General features: G+C 38.9%; 2 protein-coding genes across 3 annotated transcripts in view; one reads left to right on the top strand and one right to left on the bottom strand.

Annotated features, from left to right (window-relative positions):
* The window catches only part of LOC139444669 (phosphatidylinositol-3,5-bisphosphate 3-phosphatase MTMR14-like), a 45159-nt gene extending 31183 nt beyond the window's left edge, over positions 1 to 13976 (bottom strand). For both annotated transcript variants that reach the window (XM_071225598.1, XM_071225600.1), the window contains exons 1-8: positions 13762 to 13976; positions 9780 to 9836; positions 8705 to 8808; positions 6986 to 7094; positions 6014 to 6089; positions 3927 to 3975; positions 1713 to 1829; positions 173 to 246 (exon numbers count right to left, since the gene is read on the bottom strand). In XM_071225598.1, the coding sequence (XP_071081699.1) occupies positions 173 to 246; positions 1713 to 1829; positions 3927 to 3975; positions 6014 to 6089; positions 6986 to 7094; positions 8705 to 8808; positions 9780 to 9836; positions 13762 to 13869 (694 nt within the window). In that variant the 5' untranslated portion in view covers positions 13870 to 13976. The remainder of the gene's footprint in view (positions 1 to 172; positions 247 to 1712; positions 1830 to 3926; positions 3976 to 6013; positions 6090 to 6985; positions 7095 to 8704; positions 8809 to 9779; positions 9837 to 13761) is intronic.
* A 195-nt stretch (positions 13977 to 14171) lies between these two features.
* Positions 14172 to 23219, top strand: LOC139445464 (mitochondrial tRNA-specific 2-thiouridylase 1-like). The gene is made up of 8 exons (XM_071226609.1): positions 14172 to 14341; positions 14753 to 14918; positions 16067 to 16251; positions 17617 to 17789; positions 18112 to 18165; positions 19045 to 19111; positions 21086 to 21186; positions 22857 to 23219. Exons 1-8 carry the CDS (start codon positions 14254 to 14256, stop codon positions 23199 to 23201), a joined length of 1179 nt encoding a protein of 392 aa, XP_071082710.1. The 5' UTR covers positions 14172 to 14253; the 3' UTR covers positions 23202 to 23219.
* The last annotated feature ends 697 nt before the right edge of the window (positions 23220 to 23916 follow it).

Here is a 23916-nt window from a genome sequence, read left to right as displayed (position 1 = left end):
ACCACACTAACCATACAGTCCATGTAGACAACACAGATCACGACCACAGACCACACAGACCATACAAACCACAGACCACACAGACCATCTACACCACACAGACCACACAGTCCATACCAGCCACACAGACCATACCGACCACACAGACCACTCTCACTCCCTCAGCACTGACCTGGGTAGGGGACAGAGAGGATACAGAAGTCAGCATATCTGTTTTCTTTGTCCACTTTCTCAGATGATGTGATGCTGAAACACAGCAGGAGGAGTGAGTATTTAGGAAACTTCAATAAACATCACTGCAAGAATACTGTGATACTGCAGGTATTCATACAGCCATTGATCTTAAACCATCGATCTTAAACCATTGATCTTAAACCATTGATCTTACACCATTGATTCAAAACCAACGGCTCCTGTTATGTAAAAAAACATTGGTTCGTCAAAAATTGGACATTTCTGTAAGGCAGCCTACTTCTAACAATGCAGGGGCGGTTGGGTCGCCTGGTGGTTAAAGCGTTTGCTCATCACGCTGAAGACTCGGGTTCGATTCCCGACATGGGTACAATGTGTGAAGCCCATTTCTGGTGTCCCTCCCCGTGATATTGCTTGAATATTGCTAAAAGCGGCGTAAAATCAAACTCACTCACTCACTAACTCTAACATAGCATTCAGCGATTACATAATAAGCTGTCCACCAGTCTCCAGGGGGGACAAGGGTTTGATGAACCCTCCGTGTTAGTTTATAGAAATGTCACCTGAAGTATAACTATATTGCAGCTACATCGTACAAATGTATGTTTTGGTCAGAATCAGTAAAGACTACAGTAAGCATTTATTCACTGTTCACATTCATCAAAAACGATGAAGACAGAAAACAAACTTAGAGTTATTCTTCCCAGATCATAAATATCCAAAGAATGGCGCCATTAATTCAAGACACAAAATTTGTGGTTGGTAGGTCGCTAATGGGATGCCAACAGTTTGAGCAGGGAACATAAGAAATGTATTTGAAAGTCAGACAACATGGCTAACAATGGCACAAGCGTCTTGAGTTTAGAGTGTAGCCATCTGTACCACCTCTTCTTGGTTTACTGAGGAGTGAGTATAGTTTTACGCCTCTTTTAACAATACTCCAGCAATATCACAGCAGGGGACACCAGAAATGGGATTCACACATTGTGCCCATGGAACTAGGGGTTTTGACATGCCAAGAGAAGTTTTAACCACTAGGCTATGCCACCACTCCGGTTAACTTAGGGATGAATGACACACGTAATGTTCACATCTAGAGGTGGATCCAGGATTCTGAAGACAAGAGGATAATGCAGGACATAAGGTTCATAAGCATCTCCCCATATTGCATTGAGGGGGACCCGTGAAAATCCAGGGTAGATTAGGTCTTTAGCAACCCATGCTTGCCGTAAAAAGCGACTATGCGTAAGAGGCGACTAACAGGATTGGTTGATGCATGTCATCCATCCCAATTGCATGGATCGATGCTCATGATGTCAATCACCGTCGCCGTCATATAGCGGAATATTGCTGAGTGCGGCGTAAAACAACAAACAAACAAACAAAGCAATAAGTAACAGATATAGGCTGACATGTAAGGTGTCTGAAGGAAGGGGTGCACACCTCCTACACCCCTACCAATTCGGGATCCAATGGGTTATTTCTATTTGCTACTGAAAGATTAAACACCATGATCTCACTTCATGCCAAACTTCACTTTCTTCTTCTCCACCATGAGATCACAGATGTAGCCCACGTCCAGGCACTTCAACAATTTCTTGTCCTGACCACGGAACCGGTCAAACAACTGACCACTTCTGTAAACATAGTAAACACAACAAATTAGTTTGACTTTCTCCACAGGTTGAAAAGCCAACATAAATGTTGAACTTCTAACCAAACATTAGTAACTAATACCATGATTTACATATTAGTAATTAAACATATTTAAATCATATGCAAATAGCAGACTGATATATTGAACAAAAACATGAGAAAAGAAAAAGCATGTGATGGTTGAAACAAAAACAATCCAAACTATAAATATTGATGTCTTGGAAAAAGAAAATGAGCATTACATCCTGCTCAAAACAAGTTGAAGAACACCCATAATTGGAAGGCTGTGTTCGGGTGGTCCTTAACTTCTTTTGAGTAGTATATATTCAAACATCAAGGCCTCTATCATCAAGCTCCATCCCTGCAAGTGATGCCTTCGTTACCCTCCCTGCCTCATCGCTGCCACCAGTGTAGACGCGGACATTAAGAAAATCTTAATTTTTTTTCTCTCAAACCCTAAATGTAGTCACTTGTATAGTCTTGTGTATGTCTGTGGGAATGCATCGTAAATTGGGAAAACGCACACAACTGACTTCCAAGATTTATGTTAGTTTGAGGTTTGTGAAGACATGTCAAGCATGAACAGATAGCTGGAACAGACAGCTGTAACGTAACTTGCTATGCGGAGGACACAAGAGTATGATATGGCCTGGCTGTCCAAACACATGCAAAATGAGGCCAATCAGACTCACTTCAGTTAAGGTCAGATTGGCATGATATGTCAACGCAATAGTACGTACATCAGAAAGATTTGTTTTACAGCTCGTCAAGGTAGGACGTAGGTAGAACACATTTATTCGTTTAGTTCCCTACATTTATTATCTGAATTACTTCATCAATTTATCAAGAGATTCACGCTGAGTTCCCTGCATACAACACAGCAAGGGAAATTTGCATTTCAGTTACCGAATTCGATGTAATAAGCGCCCCGCTCTAATAACCGTCCACGGCGATATTTGCTAATATATTGAATAGTGAACAATCCCAATTAGCACCCCTTCGGATTGATCAATGTACACAAGGCTTATTTATTCGTGTATAATACGCACTCTTGTGATATATGCACCCTTAATTATAGGCAATTAAATTCTGGAAAAATATATATGTTGTATATGAACATTTCAGGCTCTCAGCATAAACCATGAAATTTATCTTTCAACTCTGTTTTTTCCACAAAAATAATATTCTAATAAGAGCCTCCTATTTCTAATTTTGAGAGCACCCTGGGTGCTTATTACGACAAATGCGGTAATTGTTTATTTTCCACTGCGCAACAGTTTGTTTATCAGATTGCTTTGAGATAGCAGAATACATCTAACAGTGGGAGCCTATTAAGGGGGACTAATCATGGTTTACTTACATTAAATTCAGGATGCTCAATATTTTGTTATTCACTGAGCATGCTGAGAGGAAACAAAATGTCACCCACCGAATGATTGCGTGTTAAACTGTTCAACTGAATGAAGTTGAAGGTGAAATTGTTTTAGCTAGTGTGGATGAAATACCACTTGTGCAGTATTTAGGTTTGTTTGTTTGTTTGTTTGTTTGTTTGTTTGTTTAACAGTGCACTCAGCAATATTCCTGCTGAATGACAGCAGACTGTAAATAATCAAGTCTGGACCAGACAATACAGTGATTAACATTATGAGCATCAATCCACGGGATACAATGACATGCATCAACCAAGTCAGCGAGTCTGACCACCGAAACCCGTTAGTTGTCTCTTATGACAAGCATGGGTTGATGAAGATTATTACTAACCCTGAGCTTCACAGGTCGCAGTATTTAGGGAACATCACAGCACATCAGGACAATGTGTGGTCCCAAGGTGATGCAAGTAACCATTTGTAGATGTTTACCGTTTTGGTGCCATAGTTGATCATGTGTATGGTACTGACTAACAAGGGATAATAATTGGGGCAAATCTGTGCTTCGAACCCACAAGCAGTGTATCCTGGCACAGCTAGGGGAAGCAATTCTGAGAAGCAGGTTCCAGTGCCATGGACCACTTATAACCCTGTTCTGGCTATGAAAAATTGTTTTGTGCTTGAGCAAAATGTCCAAAATATGAACCCTACCCCTGATCATCAGGTTCTTCTCCATTGGTCCCGGGGAAGCTCTCTCCTCCTGAAACAGGAACGTACAACGTAAGAACAGCTCTGGTCATATCATAAACACTTAGGAAACCACAACAGCATTCTCATTGACTCTAGATTCATGTTTAAAGGGGGACAAAGGTTGTAAAAATTAGCAGTCGAAGCAAATTTGAATCGAGTCATTCAAGCACCACTTTTCTCAAATCTCACACATGGCAGGGCTCAAGGTTTTTGTGCCACGGAGTATTTACTCACAAGTGATCATTTATATTGGGTATTCACAGTTTTCTTTTGGTATTCAATACAGAGGCTGAACATTCCACAGGCCAATAGTCTAAGAATAGACACATTACACATGGGACCCAGTGTTTTAATTGCCATTTGGTCCGATGGACCAGCTCACATTCAAATTAAATCCAATTAATAACAAAAAATTCATTGGTTAATTATATATCGCTGGATCAGAAATTTCTGAAGTTTGGTCCATGACTAGAATTTTCACCCCCTGCAAAAATATAAAGACACAGCCACTAGTCCGCTAGTCCAAGACTTGTGAAAATCTAGACAGACTAGGTGTTTTCTCTCAAAGTCTAGCTGCGGACTAGATGGATATTATCAATGGTGTCTACCCCTTCAATATGTTTTTACTCCCTTGGGTCCAGTCTGCTTGGTATTTTTACACAATGAAGAGACAATTTTTTAATATTTCTGACTATCAGTAAATGCTGTTTCAGGTGACTTCTAACTTGTAGCTGTTTGTGTGTTGCCCCAAGTGTGAAACATATTGTATAAACCACCACAGTGTCACTGTGATACACACACGTATACACACACGTATACACACACGTATACATCGTTTATCAGGAGCTCCGCCCATGGTTGGTTGGTTGGTTGGTTTGTTGTTTTACGCCGCACTCAGCAATATTCTGGCTATATGACGGCGGTCTGTAAATAATCGAGTCTGGACCAGACAATCCACTGATTGACATCATGAACATCGATCCACCCAATTGGGATCGATGACATGCATCAACCAAGTCAGCGAGCCTGACCACCCGATCCCGTTAGTCGCCTTCTACGGCAAGCATAATCGCCTTTTACGGCAAGCATGGGTTGCTGAAGACCTATTCTATCCCGGATCTTCACGGGTTCCACCCATGGTACAACCCACAAGACAATGACCCAGACTGAAACTGACAAAAGATCGTGGAGCATACGTCCTCCTTAACAGGAAGAGTGATAGTCTTCTGTCTTCATGCAAGCCTGCTAGTTCGAGTCTACGAAATTGTGCTGAGGACAAGAAAATATCCAATCATGGTAGTCCCCACTGACTCAGCAGCATTTGAGAGCCATAATTCTGAACCAGTCCTAAATGCTTTCGATTCTGCTACAAATTGGAACTGAATAATCCTGACAGAAAGTGTAAACATGGTAAACAAATTTGTCTTATTCAAGCAAGACTAGCTTCAAACTCTGAGGACTGGTAAAATAAGGTCTACACTGATCCTCTGAACTGATCATGAAGAAACAACTTCTAAGGCTGAATAATATGTGATTATGTGATTTCAACATTATGGTTTGTTAAATTGACACTATAGTTGTCATGCATTGTGTTAGGCATCCTCTATATCTCCAGGCTTCAAAATTTTGGTAACCTACACAAACCCCTGAGTCAATTCCCTTGAATCTCAAATGACCCGCCTTTGATTTACATTAGCCAATTTGATTTGTTACGCTACTCAGTCTAATGGACCAATCAGAATGTGAGTTACAGTCAAGCCTCAAAGATGGGTTGGCGATATCAGCAACATGGCGATCGATCCCATTAATTACGATAGAATTTTGGAGGAATTTAACATATAGAAAACGACTGACACACAAACAAAAGCCCTCAAAATCTTTTTTGATGGAACGGATGTTTCATGTCCAATAAAACTGGCAGTGGCAAGTCCCATTTCCTTTTTCCTTAACTCGACATTTGATTGGTCGAAATGCAAGCCCTGGACATATAGATCATATATGTAAGGGATCTCAAAACAAACTTTCATCTGAGTGACCTTTGAACAAACCTGAGAAAAAGAAGTCAAATCCTGATCTGCCGTACATCTCCGCTCCGCTTGAGAGTGTAGCTGATCTACAGATGTGCTGTGACATAAACAAACATGCATTTCACAACGTCTTCTACACTTCAGTCAAGTGTGATGAGTGTGTAAAGGTCAATCAAGATCCTATTGTGACCTTGCTATCGAGATATGTATCGTGTTAAGACAGAGTTTATTGTGACATGCTCCCTGCACCCACTGTGGTCATTGATACCCATTGTAGTTGACTCCCACAAAAGTCCCCAGGACGACTAGACTCACCAGGATAAGGACTAGACTCACCAGTAAAAGGACTAGACTCACCAGGATAAGGACTAGGACTAGACTCACCAGGGTAAGGACTAGACTCACCAGGATAAGGACTAGACTCACCAGTATAAGGACTAGACTCACCAGGGTAAGGACTAGACTCACCAGGGTAAAGACTAGACTCACCAGGGTAAGGACTATACTCACCAGGGTAAGGACTAGACTCACCAGGGTAAGGACTAGACTCACCAGGGTAAGGACTAGACTCACCAGTATAAGGACTAGACTCACCAGGATAAGGACTAGACTCACCAGGGTAAGGACTAGACTCACCAGGATAAGGACTAGACTTACCAGTATAAGGACTAGACTCACCAGGGTAAGGACTAGACTCACCTGGGTAAGGACTAGACTCACCAGGGTAAGGACTAGACTCACCAGGGTAAGGACTAGACTCACCAGGATAAGGACTAGACTCACCAGTATAAGGACTAGACTCACCAGGGTAAGGACTAGACTCACCAGGGTAAGGACTAGACTCACCAGGATAAGGACTAGACTTACCAGTATAAGGACTAGACTCACCAGGGTAAGGACTAGACTCACCAGGGTAAGGACTAGACTCACCAGGATAAGGACTAGACTCACCAGGGTAAGGACTAGACTCACCAGGATACGGATTCGACTCACCTTTCCCTCAAACAGAATGACAGGTACCACAAAGCGGGATCGACAGCGAGCAAATCTTGCCTGTTTTGACAGATCCTTCAGTTTTGACAGATCAAAGATGCTCTCAACGCTGGAAAAAATTTATCATTGATTAGAACAACAAACATGTATCAAAATTTATCATAAGCATGACTACTTTCTGTAACCATAGTAACCATGCTTTGATTATCAAATCTGACAAGCATAACAATAATGCTTTCATACTACAACATTTTGTTCCATGAGATTTTGCATGAGAGAATGTAAATCAAAGGTGCTGCCGAAACACAAACTGCCGTATCATCTTATGTCAAATGAAATACATTGTACCTCAAACCAAGCTGACATATAGCAAGGCCATAGGACTAGTCTAGTGGAACATTTCAAATGAAGGTGACATACCGTATTCTACATATTAAGCGCTCAGGGCGCTCTCAAAATTAGAAATAGGGGGCTCTTATGAGAATATTATTTTGGTGAAAAAAAGAGAGTTGAAAGATCATTAGTTTCGTGGTTTTAATTACAGCCTGAAATGTTTATATACGACAGATATATTTTTCCAGAACGTAATTGCCTGTAATTAAGGGTGCACATAACACACGAGTGCGTATTATACACGAATTAATATAAGTCTTGTGTACATTGATCAATCGGAAGGGGTGCCAATTGGGATTGTTCATTTGCCAATATATCAGCAAATATCGATGTGGGCGCTTATTAGAGCGGGGCGCTTATTACATTGAATACGGTATTTAAATTCAAATATTCAGAATAAAAAAACAAAATGATATATACAATAAAACTTTAGATAGCTTCAATATATTTTGACATTAACATGAAACGTTACTGACTTAGGCTAAGTATTGTTTTCTTCATTTCAGCTTGCTGACTTTGCTGACATCATAAATTGCCCTTATTCAAATTCTAATAAACTTTTGGAACCTGTATAATAATAGTATCTGATGTATTCCCAGCTTTACCGAGTCTGCAAATTTAGCAAATAGTTACAGACCCTAATCTAGTAAAATGAGTTAAAAACCCTAGTCTAGTAAAATTCTGTTCGGTCTAGTAAGCTCAACATTAATAATTCAAAGAATGAGCTAAGTTCTGGCTTGTAGACTCAAAGCTTTTGGCATCTTCCCGAGGAAAGAGAGTTAACTGACTTTAAAAGTCCAGTTTCTACCCTTGCCGAACTAGGCTGTAATTCCTCGGCTCAATCGTAGCGCCACCAGTGGCTATTACGAGTTATGTCCTTTCTATGCCTCTCCTATTGACCAATCAGATTCAACCTCTCGTATCACTTGCATTTGCTTCAAACAAAACGGTGGCGCCCAGTCAAGACGATCTGATTGATAATCAAGATCTATACTGTGATAAAACGAGTCTTACATCGTAAAGTGCATTAAATCACGTGAGCACCTTGGTTAAAAGCATGAAACGATTTTGAAAATATCTGTTGACAACGAGTTAGCGGTGCACATGCTTTGCAAATCCTGCAGTCGACTGAAATCTGCATGACACTTTACGAACCGGATTTCGATTTCGGTGTGCGATTTTAATTGGACTATGCATCGACTTGTTAGTTCAGCCAAAAGGTAACTCCACAATACCAGCCTAGTTCGGCAAGGGTGGAAACTGGACTTTTATAGTCAGTTAACTACTTTGCCTTGGGAAGATGAGTTTTTGGTAGAGGCAGCTTACCTATCATCATGAGGGGCCGGACAGTCCTTCTGGTACTCATACTCCGTCAAGATGATCTTCCCAGGGTAATGTGCACACAGTTCGCCGCTGAAGTTAGGGATGATCTGCAACACAATAATCATCATCACTAAAAGAATCAGGTGGTGAGGCTCGCTGACTTGGCTGATGCATGTCATTATATCCCAATTGTGTAGATCCATGCGCATGATGTTAAACACTGGAATACTGCCGACAAACAAACAAACTTAAACTTGAAGCCACACTCTGTTCATTACATTTGAAAAACTATTTTGTAAATATCATGCTCATATGCCGTCAGCAGTGGAGAGGGAAGATATTCATTTTCTGTTATTGTCATATTGTGGCAAAATTCGGTCAACTGATCATCTCAATCTCATTAAAACCAGATCTTAGTTCTCACTACCGCTAAACAAAGATCTGAGGACATCCCATTACGGGTCACGTCAGACTGACCTTGCGCGAACTTTGACCGACCAATGGAATGACCAATCAGAAGGCAGATTTCTTGTGCTTTACAGCACAAATTTCAAATTGGCGACTACGCTTCGAAACATTTTGACAAGTTCCCAATTACAAATTTGAAACCTGAACAAAAAAACATTCTGGAATGGCCAATAGATGGTCTAGATTGTAAGGATTCAGTCATTAAACCCGTAACTATCGTTCGGAATACCCCATGTTAAAAGACACTAAAAGATGGTACTTGTCACCCTGCCTGGTGCTCATCATGAAGCCGGTAAAACAAGGACTGGTCGTCATGGAGTCAGTAAACTGTAGGAGTATCCATGTTATACTGCTGTCTTGTATTTCAGTGGGCTAGCACAGTAAAACCAGTACTATTCCGGACTAGTACAAGCAAACCCACATGCATGCATATCGCTATTTAAGTGCAATAATTTTGAATGCAAAGTTAGCCCCATTTCACCTCAACTTGTATTTTGTTTAAATAGTTGATAAAGTAATAATCTATGATGTGTTCTTTGCAATTATATATCAATTAGAAATGAGGGAATTGTAGAGATCAACCAGAACTGATGAATAACTAGATACTTACAGAATACCTATAATCTTTGGCAAATAACAACAAGCACGTCTCATTGACATTGTCCCCCTGAAAATAGACAAAATCATTTGGTTAAAAATAATGACTGACTAGTTTGATTGACATCAAGAATGATAAGGTGTCAAACTATCAATATCTGACATCAATCTTGTCAATTGTTAGATCCATCATGTGTCCATTGTTATGCTAGGCATCATAGAAGGAAAATACTAATGATACTGGCTATCTTATAAATCAATGCGCAACATGTATGTTAGAACTGTGAACATGATGGACAGACATGTCAGAGCAGGGCTGTAGATAATTTTCTGAGCCCCCTGAGTACTTACACAGGTGTTATTCACATTGGGTAGTGATAGTTTACCTTGGATAGTCAGTATATTTTTTACTTTCCTAGGTCCTGGTTCTCTTTACATCAAAACAGAGACATGATTTTTTTTATAATTCTGCTTGAATGCTGTTTCAAGTGATTTCTAATTTGTATCTATTCATGTGCTGAACCCAGTGTGCAACATGTCACAAAATCTCACAAGACCAATATACACATCTAACCAACAATGAGCAAGACATAGCATATTTATTTAATGCATTATTCATTTCAGTAGAGTTCAAGTATGTATGATTCCTGCACAAGATCAGTAAATAAATGTATGCTGTTGGTTGGTTGGTTTATTGTTTAAAGCCACACTCAGCAATAGTCCAGCTATATGACTGCGGTCTGTAAATAATCGAGTCTGGGCCAGACAATCCAGTGATTAATATCATGAGCATCGATCGACCCAGTTGCCATCCATGCAATTGGGATCGATGACATGCATCAACCAAGTCAGCAAGCCTGGCCACCCGATCCCGTTAGTTGCCTTTTACGACAAGTATAGTCACCTTTTACGGCAAGCATGGGTTGCTGAAGACCTGTTCTACCTCGGAATCTATATGCAAGTTCAATTGGTTACATTGGGCAATTACACAGAGTGCTGTTATACTATTGATATTTTTACTCAAACATATTTGTACCCGAGTAAGTCGCAGTTAATTGTGTAATGATGGCATATTTTCAGCATTTTACACAAATACGGAGCTTATCTTGAGCTCTGCAGATCTAACTCATGTAGCTCTATACAACTTTCATAGCAATCTACTGAAGGCAGGAAATGGTGCGGAGTCAAATCAAGAGGAGCATGGGTGATGTGGCATATACAGATGGGGGAAAGAAATATACTAAAAAAGATATTTCAGGTACCTGTTATTTGTTTATCATGTTTATTAAACATGCACTGTTATTAGAATATGTGGCCATCATGGCTATGCGTGGAGTGTTACTAAATCTTGTCTCGACATTTAACCATGTTAAATCTATTGCATGCTTTTGTCTGGCAGTTACAACTATAGAATATACAATAATATTGAGGTGCACATGTACATTCTTTTTTGGTGGATTAAAGATTCAGATTATACCTATTTTTAGGGTCTGTGGACTCAATAAAAAATTTATTGTTTAGCCTTTCCATATTACAACGCCTTATGATCATAATGATTCATATGTTAGTTTCAAACCTCACATGAATTTCCTGGTGAATGTTATGTCATCAGGAAAGCAGAACAGGAAGCAGATAGAAACATCTGCATGATGCAGCAAACACATTATTGCACTTTATCCAGTGCCAACACCATCCTTCCTGAGGGCTTTGCAATAATTTCATCTATCTACTGACACTGAAGGCCTATCTGTCCTCAGACAGTCTTGGGCAACAAAAAGAGATGACATGGCTAATCACCACAATCACAAACTTTAGTATTTTGATCACTTTGGTGTTATGATTAGACAGAGGAATACAAGTGTTTCTGATGTGGACAGTTTTGCACAAACAATACCAGAAGGGTGAGATAAAATGCTTAAAAGGTTCCTAGTCTGCCACAGAATTATGAGCAGGAAGATATTTTGGCTGCCGTTATGATGATGAGCATTGTCCAACAGACAACTGCATCAACTAAAGGAACTTGAAACCAACCAACCCTTGCAGCTTCCTCATGAACACAACCTGGTCATTTTTATTGTTATCTTACACTACAATCATGACAATGTGAGCATTGATTTTTCACCAACATGCCGGATAATTATGACAATTCAAATGATAATATGCCAGCATGTCACCAGCTTTAGTAACCAGTATAGTCTGAAGCTAGGGTCTAGTAAAATTCTGTTATGTCAAGTTACCTCAGCTAATTATAATGAGTGAGTGAGTATGGTTTTACACCATTTTTAGCAATATTCCAGCAATATCACGGCGGGGGACACCAGAAATTGGCTTCACACATTTTACCGCTGTCCGGAATGGAACCCGGGTCTTCAGCGTGACGAGCGAATGCTTTAACCACTGGGCTACCCAACCACCCCTCAGCTGATTATAATCCAAAAGTAACACTAGAGCTGGGACGACACACCCACTGTGCGATCCGATAGGTATCACAATACCTTGTTCACGATCTGACATGTATCGCGATACTTGCATGTGCACTTATCTGTGGTGCGTAAGCCATCTTTTTCATAGACAGGATTGCCAAATACCTGGCACACTAATGATTAATAGTTGGCAGTGTCAGGTATGACGCATTGGATGTAAATATTTACGTTTTCATTACTCATTTTCACTAGTAATTAGTGTTTGGTGTAACACTTATTCAAGAAAACATTTAAGGTGAGAATAGATACTTTTTACTTAGTGTACGATTGTGATCGATACTTGTATTGAGAAGTAAAAAATCGCGATCCACCAATGCATCAGTGTATCATCTCACCACCAAGTATCACTTAATTCTATGGATCAAGCTAGTAGTCTCAAACGTTTTTTTTGGCACAGACTAGCAATCTAGATGTTAACTGATAATGACCCAAACTGTACAAAACCTAGCCATTACACTTAACAGATAGCTAGGCTTGCTTTAATGACATCACTATCAGGCGTTTACATAAATTACAAGGCCTTGATTTCATTTTAGATTGATTATTGTAGCAAACTCTTCTTGTGATTTTGACCATGTTGACAGTACTGCACTTATATAATGGGAGCAGGCTAAAATGGCTCTGTTCCAAAACAGATCAATATTTGGTTAGTAAAGAAAGACCCATATTGACAGAAATGGTGCGTGTTTTCATTGGTTAAAACATACGCCAACAACAATATAGGTGGCTGAGTTTAGTGTTTCAATATTTTATCAAACACCACTTCACTATAGCCTTGAACATGTTGAATATGACTATGTGTCGATACATTGTATTATCTTTGAGTTTATTCAGGTAAATCAACATAATAAAATGTGGTTAAACTTAATTCATATAAATACTTCAAACAGATACAAAGACTTGTTGAAGAAAAACAACTTGGAATGTAGAAAGTGAAGTAAAATTTACATTCTATTAGCATGATTAGCCTGAACAAGCTTATACATGGATCAGGATTAGGTTCCAAATACATAGACCATAAAGAACAGCAACTCATTACTGGTATATGTCTGATTGTTATAATGAACATTTTTTTAGCTACGAAATATGCTATGTAATTAAATAATAACCACATGATAAATGATCAATCAGTATCTTCAATCATCAGTTATCAGTATCAATGTGTATTTTCTTAAAGAACACAAAAGAGCATATCAAACAGCATTAAGTTCATACAGATACTGGAGTTTAAGCAATGTTCCAAGTATAAATGCCTCAGCCGTGTGCTCTTATTATTTAATCAGCTGTTAGCATGGTCAGAGACCATATCAATCATGTTAATGCCAATTTATTAAAGGGACATCACGTCACCCAAACAGTGGCAGATGAACAAGGACGCTACCTTTTTCAACAAATATAACTAAATGTTGATCATTTATGATAGAAAAAAAGTATGATATATTGAAACTGAATCGAGCTGAGTCTGAAAAGGAAAGTCTCTGTCACTGACAATCATTCACTTCTGAAACGTACCTTCATGTCACCTGCTCTAACTTTGTGTGTCGTTTTAGAAAAATGTTCGAGCAGTCGATGGACATCTTCCTGTCCGATAGTCCCACCATCACTACTTTCGTTCATCATCAATCTTGTTCTCTTGAGGCGATAATCGCGTTGTTCTCAATAATAAACACCTATTTTCGAATAGGCTTACGATATTTCCGGGAGACAACGTTTGCAAAAGAGAACTCTTCTTTTGAGGAAACAAATTAACGCCCCATTTTTGCAAAGATTATTTTGAATGGATCATTTGGCTTATTTTTGTCCATTGAAAGTTACTGTTATAGGCTACTATTGTTTCTACTTACGTCGATGCTCATTGGATAAAGATCATACCATTAACCAATAGAATGTGTTGTTATCTCGAACTATGGTTCCCACAAGACATGGCGTCTGCTAAAATCTAAACGGTCAAAACTATGTAGAATTTGTTATCATAAGTGATCAGAATTAAAAAAAGATTTGACGATGCCAGGTTTTATGGTACGAAAAGTTATAGTCGGTATGTCTGGAGGTGTTGACAGTGCAATGGCGGCTCTTATTTTAAAGAAAAGAGGTAATGAAATCGAAAGTCTCAAAGGCGATCCAGAGTCATATTCACATGTGCTAGAACTGAAAAACATGACGAACTTAGAAGTAGCTTTTGGCTGTGTTTGTTCAGTGTAAGACCGGCTTTCTTTTATCTTGTCAGTTAGTTATTTTGTGACGAATTATCGCTACTTTGCCATTTATGATGAGATAGAGTGACAGTTTCTGTCGGCCATGACTTACAAATAGCTTGGGTAGACTGCAGTATTTGCAAAAAGTTTGTAAAATCCAAATTCCAATAATTGAAGAAGTTCAATAAAAAAATAAATCAAACTTTATAAACTTATTTACCCTAATTAAGTTTCTAACTTGGCTGCTACAGAACTGTGCTTTTGTTTACCAATGACAATCATTCAGATGTGTTGTTTTTGTTGTGTAGGGTATGATGTTCATGGACTCTTCATGAGGAACTGGGATGTGGCCAATGAGACTGGAAAGTGTTTGGCTGATGCAGATTTTGAAGAAGCCAACACGATCTGTGAACATCTTCAGATACCCCTTCACCAGGTCAACTTTGTCAAGGAATACTGGAATGGAGTATTTAGGTAGGTGTGTTAGAAAATGCAACAATCAACTCGAAAATCTGAAGGGATAAGTTGTTTTCTATATATTATACATAAACCACTAGTCCTAATTGAGCTATGGACTAGTTGGATATGACCAGTTGTGGCTACCTTTGACAGACAGTTTTCCTATGATAGGAATAGAATTTGATTGTGAAGTCATGCAAATCATTAGCCCAAATTGCAAACTGTGGTATTGCGGCTAAAGGATGAAAATCAAGTATAGTCATGGTGTCTGGCACCGACCCTTCATTCCCCAGCCTGCAAGGGAGCATAGCTGAAAGTAGTCACATGGTACATTTCCATAAAAAATTCTCTTCTTGGAGAAATGTTAAGCATACATTATCCTGAATGATTGAACATGTAATATAGCACAGGACTGACCATGTACCATATCACAAAGTGACAGTAATTAGTTAGGGTTTTTTACCAGGAAGACATTAGGAATTTCTACTTTTAAAAAATTGCAAAATTCTTTACTATACAGAATGTTCAAATCCCTTATCATACTTATGCCATGGTCAGTAGAAAATAAATACATACAGCATATCATTTTAACATCTTAAAATTAATGAAAAAATTGAAGAGAAATCAGCCTTAAAGCTTCAAAAGATGTGTTTGATTTCATAACAGCCTGAGCTATGTACATTTTGCATGATATGTTATTGCGATGGAAAGCTTCAGATTAAAATAGTTTTAGGTAGATCAAAACATATTAATAGAATTGGCAAGAATTCAGTTTACTAGATACCTATGCACAGGCTTTTCCCATTGTAACTGCATGTTTCTAAGTTTTTCAGGTGCTATTTTTGTCCTCCTCGCTTAAATAACAGAGGGGTTAGGGCGTTTAGACCTTTCACAATGGCATCAACTAAATTCTTTAGTAAATAAAGGTAATTTTTAGTTATTATTAAGGTAATTATTATTATTTTTGAGTAATTTTGCAATGTTGATGTCCATCTACAATGTTTACATGTGGACCCCAGTGTATGAAGTATAGAGATTATTGTTTGACACCATTAAGTGAGTCATGGTTGATTTGAATGTGTACAACTGAGTTTGAATATGATAGCTGACCCTTGATGGCTGTATTTGTTTATTAAATGTCTTATTTATTTTCATTTTCCAAGTGAGTTGATAAAAGGATATGAAAATGGAACAACACCAAATCCAGACATCATGTGTAACAAGGTGATCAAATTTGATGCCTTCTTTAAACATGCTTTTGAGAGACTTGGAGCTGATGCCATAGCAACTGGTCACTATGCCCGTACTTCCTGTGGGTACGACCTAGAGACAGTTGATCCAGATAAAGGTGAACACAAGATTTTTATACCATATAGTACCTAACTTGCAGTGTCCTATAGCTCACCAAAGTGCTCCAAAGTTTCATTTGTAAACAATTATTTGTTGTCAATTAGATTCTTGCCTCCTCCTTTCATTTCACCTCCAATCATAATAGATAATGTTTTATGTTTTCATCTGGAAATCAATATTAGTACTTATGACTTCCAACAGGTTAACTTTACTTAAAAAGAATATGGCCTTCGTGTCAGTTGAATAGGTGCCCAGCAACCTGTGCTGGTTGGCAGGGGCTACCAAATGGGTCGGGTGGCCTGGCTTAGTGGCTTGGTTGACTGTGTCTTCATACCCAGATGGCATGGATCTTTTCTCATAATACTGATCACTGGCGTGTCTAGAGTCAGAGCTCCAGTTAACTTTTTGATCAAATTGAGTTTTTACTGCAGAGTTTCTATTTCAACTGGCTTATTACATTTTTCATTGGGTAACCAATATTTTTTCACTCATGTAGTCATCGCTCTATTGGGTGTTCCCGACAATTAGTGAACATTTTAAGATTTTAAAAAATGAAATAATGTTTTAGATGTATATAAGTGTTCTAGATATACAGGCTTGACTCCGAAAGTAAATTAGTTCGTAATTGTGTTTCGGAAATTATGCTGAAAAAGCTTCATTGGGTATTTACGTGAGCTGTTTTTATACATTTGAGTTTTTCATCTAATGCATGCGTTTCTGTACGCAAGTTAATTGAAAGTAATTTGGTTTTTAATACTTTCGGGGGCTGGGTATTTTACGCAATTACGCAAATACCCAGCTTACCTGTAGCTCTGCAGAGTTCATTATTTATATGCAACCATCAGAAGCAGCATTAGGCTACACACTAACACTAACACTAACACTAAAAGACTATAGCAACATCCTAAGACCAGGCATTATTGTTAGATTTTTCTGGGATTGTTATACAAAGACAAAATCCTTGCCCTGCCAACTTCAAGTCAAAAACGTGTTACAAGCGTAAACTTTTGCCCAAATTAAATTTTACTGAAGCTTAAATCTCTTAGTCTATAATCCAGTGTTGGAAGCAACATCTAACTTGTTCACCTGTTGGAAGCAACAGGTAACTTGTACACACGTTGCAAGATCAAATCTTGATGTTATTGTAGTCATGTTGTGTATAATGTTAGCACTATTAATTTGATTTCTTTGGTTTGAAAAAATCCTTCCCATATCATGGTATGATGGTAGACACTTTTCTGTGAGTGATGTACATGACATATTATAGACAAAACCCTCAGCTAACCACTAGTCATTTTTCCACTATTGTGTCATCAAGCAGTTTGCGAACTTGTACACATACCAATATATTTTATATCTGCAGGGGTGAAGCTGTTGACAGCTGCCGACAATACCAAAGACCAAACATTTTTTCTGTCACAAATCTCCCAGAATGCATTGCAGAGGTCTTTGTTTCCCATAGGAGATCTTACTAAAGACTTTGTCAAGAAAATAGCCTCTAATGCAGGTTTAGAGAAAATTGCAAAGAAAAAAGAGGTAAGTATCCCCTTTCATACTGAAGTGCTGATATAGCTGTTTGGGAAGGAGGGGTAAATTTTAGGATTTGTCAATTCACATTCAGTAATCATTTATCACGTTTATATTTGTTGAAAATCATTATATTCCTATGCATATGTCAGTCAAGCATAATATTTGCTGTGGGATCTCAAACAGTGCTGGAGTATCTCCTGTCTGCACGAAAGTTGGTCGTATGTTGCAATGTCAGCATTTTCATGTTTCTGCATGAACAAATGACCAGAGGGACTTGTATTTCTGTGGTGAAAAATATTGGTTTACAATGACTTTTTTATGATTTCAGAGTATGGGTATTTGTTTTATTGGTACCAGGAATTTCCAGAATTTTATCGAAGAGGTTTGTATTTCATGTGCTTTGGTCTCTGAATGAAATTACAAAAAACAAACATATTCAGACATATCCTTATTGTTTCGTATTGATTGACACGTGCCATCTGTTGAGTATTTGTGTTGCTACTGTGTTTGCACTTGAAAGACTTGAAATTTGATGTCTGTCATGTAAAGTCCTTGAAGTTTGATTCTGCCTTGAGTGAGTTATAATCTAACATCGCATCAGCATTATTTCAGCCATGTAGCGATGATTCAGCCTTGAAAGGCCATGAAAATGGATAATGTGCCTTGTAATTGCTTTCAATTATCCTACCCAATCCCCATCTCAAGTATATTGGCTAAAATAAACAATATATTGTTTTATTGTTGGAAGTCTTTAAGAAGACAATTTGAATATGAACTGTTGACAGCCAGTAACCATAGAGTTATCTCCCTTCCAATGAATGTCAGTTTCTGTTAGATATCAATCTGGATCGGTAACACATTGTATCTAGGAACCCAAAGCATAGCACTCTTCCCTGTGCACATACAGGGGATTAGATATGCTTGTTCAAATTTGACACGATTTTGTCAATAACGGGGGGAAAACATGATTTGGATGGCCTTGAAATCTGGGGTAGGGCCCTTGAAGAGGATTGAAATTGTTGACTGAAGTTCTGTATCAACCTTATCCTCAATCAAAACATTCTATGCAGTCATCAAACAATCTGAAAACAATCTGAAAACAAAACAAAGTTCCATACACGAAAACAGATATTTGCTCTAAATAACATTTTAAAATTGGCAAAGATGTTTAGGAATATTTCTAACCTTTCAGCATGCATTACCTGTATATGCAACAGACATAGGAATGAGTGTTTCACAAGGAACTACGTGTTGTTTTCAGTATATAGAGCCGAAGAAGGGCAGGTTCCTTCACGTGGAAACAGGGAAGGTTATGGGCTATCATAAAGGTGAGGTATCTTCTGAATAACAGGACTTAATAATGATGTTGTAGCAGGGCGTGGAGTCATCCCACAGATGACATCCTTACCTTCTGAGTTTGCTGATGGGGTTAACCTCTTTCGACATGTGGACAAGGCGTCTGACTTCTGATCAGAGGGTCTGTGGTTCGAATCCCATCACGGGACTCGGAAATTTTATGGCCGATAAATTGGCGCCCAACGTGGGGCTGAGCACGTTCATATTAAATTTGAGCAAAAAAAGCCTCAGTACCTTACTATGTGGCCCGGGACGTGCCTTCTGTGGACGGGGGAGTATGTAGCAGGGCGTGGAGTCATCCCACAGATGACATCCTTACCTTGTCAGCTTGCTGACGGGGTTAACCTCTTTGGTCATGTGGACAAGGAGTCCGACTTCTGATCAGAAGGTCCGTGGTTTGAATCCCATCATGGGACTCGAAAATTTTATGGCCACTACAATGTCATAACATTTTCATCGGGCATATGTTAATCTGAACAATGGTAGTTCTGTGTATGAGACGGCTAACATGGTAGTCCAGTTTGACAAATGGTGTATCAGTCCCAGGTAGAATTCTCATGATGTATATTGTATGCCCATCACAAGTACTCAGATAACTGGTTACAGTTTGATTTGAAGTCCTAACCGGTTTTTAAATATGCAAATCGGTATTCATTATCATTAATAATAGTTTTCGGTTAAATTTGTCAATGTTAACCAAACATGTTATTATTGTCACAATCTGAGGTAGTCTCAGATACTTATGAAGAGGCAACACTGTTTACATTATGTACTTGATTTAAGAAATAAATGACTTGTGGTTGTTGTTTATCATGTTTATCATACAAAAAAACACTGTAGGGAGAATAAACCATAAGATATCAACATTATGTACAGCCTCTTTAAGGATGATACTAAGACGTACAAGCTTTAAACATATTTACCCTTATTTTAATAATGATGACTCCCTCAATAGAATCCGACTTCGGCAATGTCAGACAAGTCCATTTTATGCATAGGTGGGTATTTCCCGCATATTCTCACAATCGTCACATCAGTTATCTGCACCTTTTCTCCCAATACTGATTGTCATATCTCTCCTGCTTTTGGATACGATCATTCGGCCACAAAGTTTATCGTGAAAAAAACACTCTTCATTCTTCATTGTTCTCCGCGATTTATCGTGTAGCTATCTAATACATGGGCAATTAGAAGTTTGAAGAATGTGAAGACATAAACTATTTTTTGATAACAGCTTTTTTATTGTTAGTAACAACATTTCAGGACTACTGTTCATGTGAAGGATGAAGGGCATGATGTAGCGTTGTTACAAACAATAATAAAAGCAGTTGTTTTCCGAACAGTTTCATGTCTTCACTGTTTATATGATTTACGTTCCACACATCTTTTAAATGTGTCAGTGAGATTTAATACAAGTCCATTGGAAACAGGAAATAATGCAATTACTGTCATTATTGGGGAGTGAATGGTTGTGTGGACAGTAGTACCTTTCACTGTAGTTATTTCAATAGTTTGATATCACAAAATCAGTTAATCGTTTCAGTAAGACGAGTAACCGTTTTTTCAAACTGCAACATCCCTAATATTTTGTGTGATGATTTTCTGTCTGAAATAGTTACAGCAGGTGCCCCTAACATCAATAAAGATAACAGCATCTTGACGGTGATGGGTGTAATGGATGGAATCTTTAGAAATAGCTATTAATGTTAACATGTGGGCTCATGACCTGATCTTGCTGGATGGAACTTTTACAAGACTCAAGTTTCAGAGTTGTTGCTAAAATTGCAGCATTTCATTAGTAATGTCAAGCTATTTGAAACAGTTACATTGATTTTCTTTTAACCGGACATAGAACGTTGACGAAAGTTTGTATAGTTTTGGGGTGTGTTGGATGTAAGAGTTGCTACATTCATGTGGATGTGATACAATGGTTGGGCTGTTTACAGGCACTCACTACTGGACTGTCGGACAGAGGGCCCAGATAGCTGGACAGGACCTCCCATACTTCATTGCCGAGCTTCACCCACGCACTCAAGATGTTATAGTTGTGAGTAGTAACATGTTATAGTTGGGATAACACTTTCTTTGTACAGTACAGATTCTCATACCTTTTGGGGGGTGAGGGCGGGTTCGAATCCTGTATGGGACTCAACCCGACAAGTTACGAGAATGTAGTACTTTACTGAGAAAGTGTGTTCCCAAATATAACATTTGTTACATTTGACCACTTTCATAATGGTATTTGTGCGTTGTAAGTAGTGTTCAGAATGATTGATCCTCACTATGATGCTCAGGGATGATGATTGACTTTCTATATGCCTACCATTTCATCACTGTAAATGATGAAGATACTGTGACAATATTAAACTGTACAGAAAGTGTTAACATGTACTTTGAGAAGTCTATACAAGATCTCTCTTTTGAAATCCAAAATGCAGTACATGTAACCAGAAAATATGGAACATAAAGCCATCCATCATCAGATCACCAACAGCCGTGTTTATTAATATTTAGTCAGCATACTTTGTTGTTCATAATGACATATAAAGGGATACAAAAATAAAGCATTGTAGCTGTTTTTGGTCCTACCACAGTCACCATATTAACAATACACACACACCACTTCAGTAAGCAAGAAGCATCTCACGCCCAGATCAGTCTGCAAGCCACCGTTATGCACCCCATATCTTGTGTAAGAAACACATTTCTTACAGAAAATACATCTATGGAAAAGGGTGTGTGTATTTTATACGTAGACATTGAGTTCTGACCTGTTTAGCTTCCTTGTTTTTATGAAGTACCCAGGGCGCTTATGTGGAATATTTTATTATGATTATCCTAGCATGTGTTAAGGCACAAGGAACCGACCACCCTCCCTATATCTGATTATCAATGTATGTGACATAGGCATCAGGAACCAACCACCCTTCCTATATCTGATTATCAATGTATGTGACATAGGCATCAGGAACTGACCACTCTTCCTCTATCTGATTATCAGTGTATATGTTATAGGCATCAGGAACCGACCATCCTTCCTATATCTGATTATCAATGTATGTGTCATAGGCACCAGGAACCGACCACTCTTCCTATATCTGATTATCAATGTATGTGTCATAGGCACCAGGAACCAACCACCCTCCCTTTATCTGATTATCAATGTATGTGTCATAGGCACCAGGAACTGACCACCCTCCCTATATCTGATTATCAATGTATGTGTCATAGGCATCAGGAACCAACCACCCTCCCTATATCTGATTATCAATGTATGTGTTATATTCACCAGGAACCGACCACCCTCCCTATATCTGATTATCATTGTATGTGTCATAGGCACTAGGAACCAACCACCCTCCCTATATCTGATTATCATTGTATGTGTCATAGGCACTAGGAACCGACCACCCTCCCTATATCTGATTATCATTGTATGTGTCATAGGCACTAGGAACCGACCACCCTCCCTATATCTGATTATCATTGTATGTGTCATAGGCACTAGGAACCGACCACCCTCCCTATATCTGATTATCATTGTATGTGTCATAGGCACTAGGAACCGACCACCCTCCCTATATCTGATTATCAATGTATGCGTCATAGGCACTAGGAACCGACCACCCTCCCTATATCTGATTATCAATGTATGTGTCATAGGCACTAGGAACCGACCACCCTCCCTATATCTGATTATCAATGTATGTGTTATAGGCACCAGGAACCGACCACCCTTCCCTGTTCACCCAGACTCTCTTCACAGAACCCCCCCACTGGATCAGGGGAACCCCACCAGAACTCATCAGTGGTCACATGTTCACAGCAGGGTTTCGCTTCCAGAGCGTGCACCCTATCATCCGATGCACAGCCACCCAGTCTGGCTCCAACTGCCTCATTGTCAGTATTGAACTGCCACTGCGCGCCATAACAGCCGGGCAGTATGCTGTGTTCTACCGGGGAGACGAGTGTCTGGGAAGTGCCAGGATCTTACGACCAGGACCATCACTGTTTACACTCAACTATGGAAGTAGAGTCGATGCACCCAAGGAGTTCAGATAATGTTGTGGAGGAACTGAAAGAATCAAGTCATCTTTGAAGGCACATTGAGACAGTTTTGTTGATGCGCTTTGTGAAATCAAGATTTAATTTTTGAAATGTGTAAACATTAAAAGTAAAGCTATACAGCTGAAACAGCAGTATCTTGGATAAGTCAGGGATAGACATGGCCACAAGTCCATTAGTCTGAGACTAGTGAAAATCCAGAAGGATTAGTTGTTTTCTTCCAAAATCTAGCTATTATACATAAACCACTGGAGCAAAATTACCTGCGAACGAGTTGGATTTATTCGATGCTATCTAGACCTGTAAATAAAACATGAAGACACAAAGACATATGGGAAGGATATTTTGTTGCAAGTATGTTGGGAGAGGACAGGGTGCTTACAACTAACAGATTAGTTTGTTTACTTCAAATGTTGGATGTCAAGGAGTCTGTTATAGGATGATGTGATGATTAAGAGGCTCTCTCAGCTGTTTCAGAAGTTTGACAGAGCTACAGATAAGCCGCGTATTTGAGTGAAATACCCCCCCCAAAATATTCAAAACCCAATTACTTTCAATTAACTTGCGTACAGAAACACATGCATTAAATGAAAAACTCAAATGTATTAAAAACAGCACACGTAAATACCCAATGAAGCTTTTCAGCATGCGTACAACAGAGCTTATTTCCGAAACACAATTACAAGCTAAGTTACTTTCCGAGTCAAGCCTA

The sequence above is a fragment of the Haliotis cracherodii genome, unplaced genomic scaffold (assembly GCF_022045235.1).
Source record: "Haliotis cracherodii isolate W230 unplaced genomic scaffold, xgHalCrac1.p SCAF_6, whole genome shotgun sequence".
In the NCBI taxonomy this organism is placed as follows: domain Eukaryota; kingdom Metazoa; phylum Mollusca; class Gastropoda; order Lepetellida; family Haliotidae; genus Haliotis; species Haliotis cracherodii.
This window is presented reverse-complemented; position numbering and strand designations above follow the sequence as displayed.

Coding starts and splice junctions, on each gene's coding strand:
- LOC139445464 (XM_071226609.1), top strand. CDS start 14,254: ATGCCAGGTTTTATGGTACGAAAAGTTATAGTCGGTATGTCTGGAGGT. Junction 16,252..17,616: donor GACAGTTGATCCAGATAAAG/GTGAACACAAGA, acceptor TTATATCTGCAG/GGGTGAAGCTGTTGACAGCT. Junction 19,112..21,085: donor GGTTATGGGCTATCATAAAG/GTGAGGTATCTT, acceptor GGCTGTTTACAG/GCACTCACTACTGGACTGTC.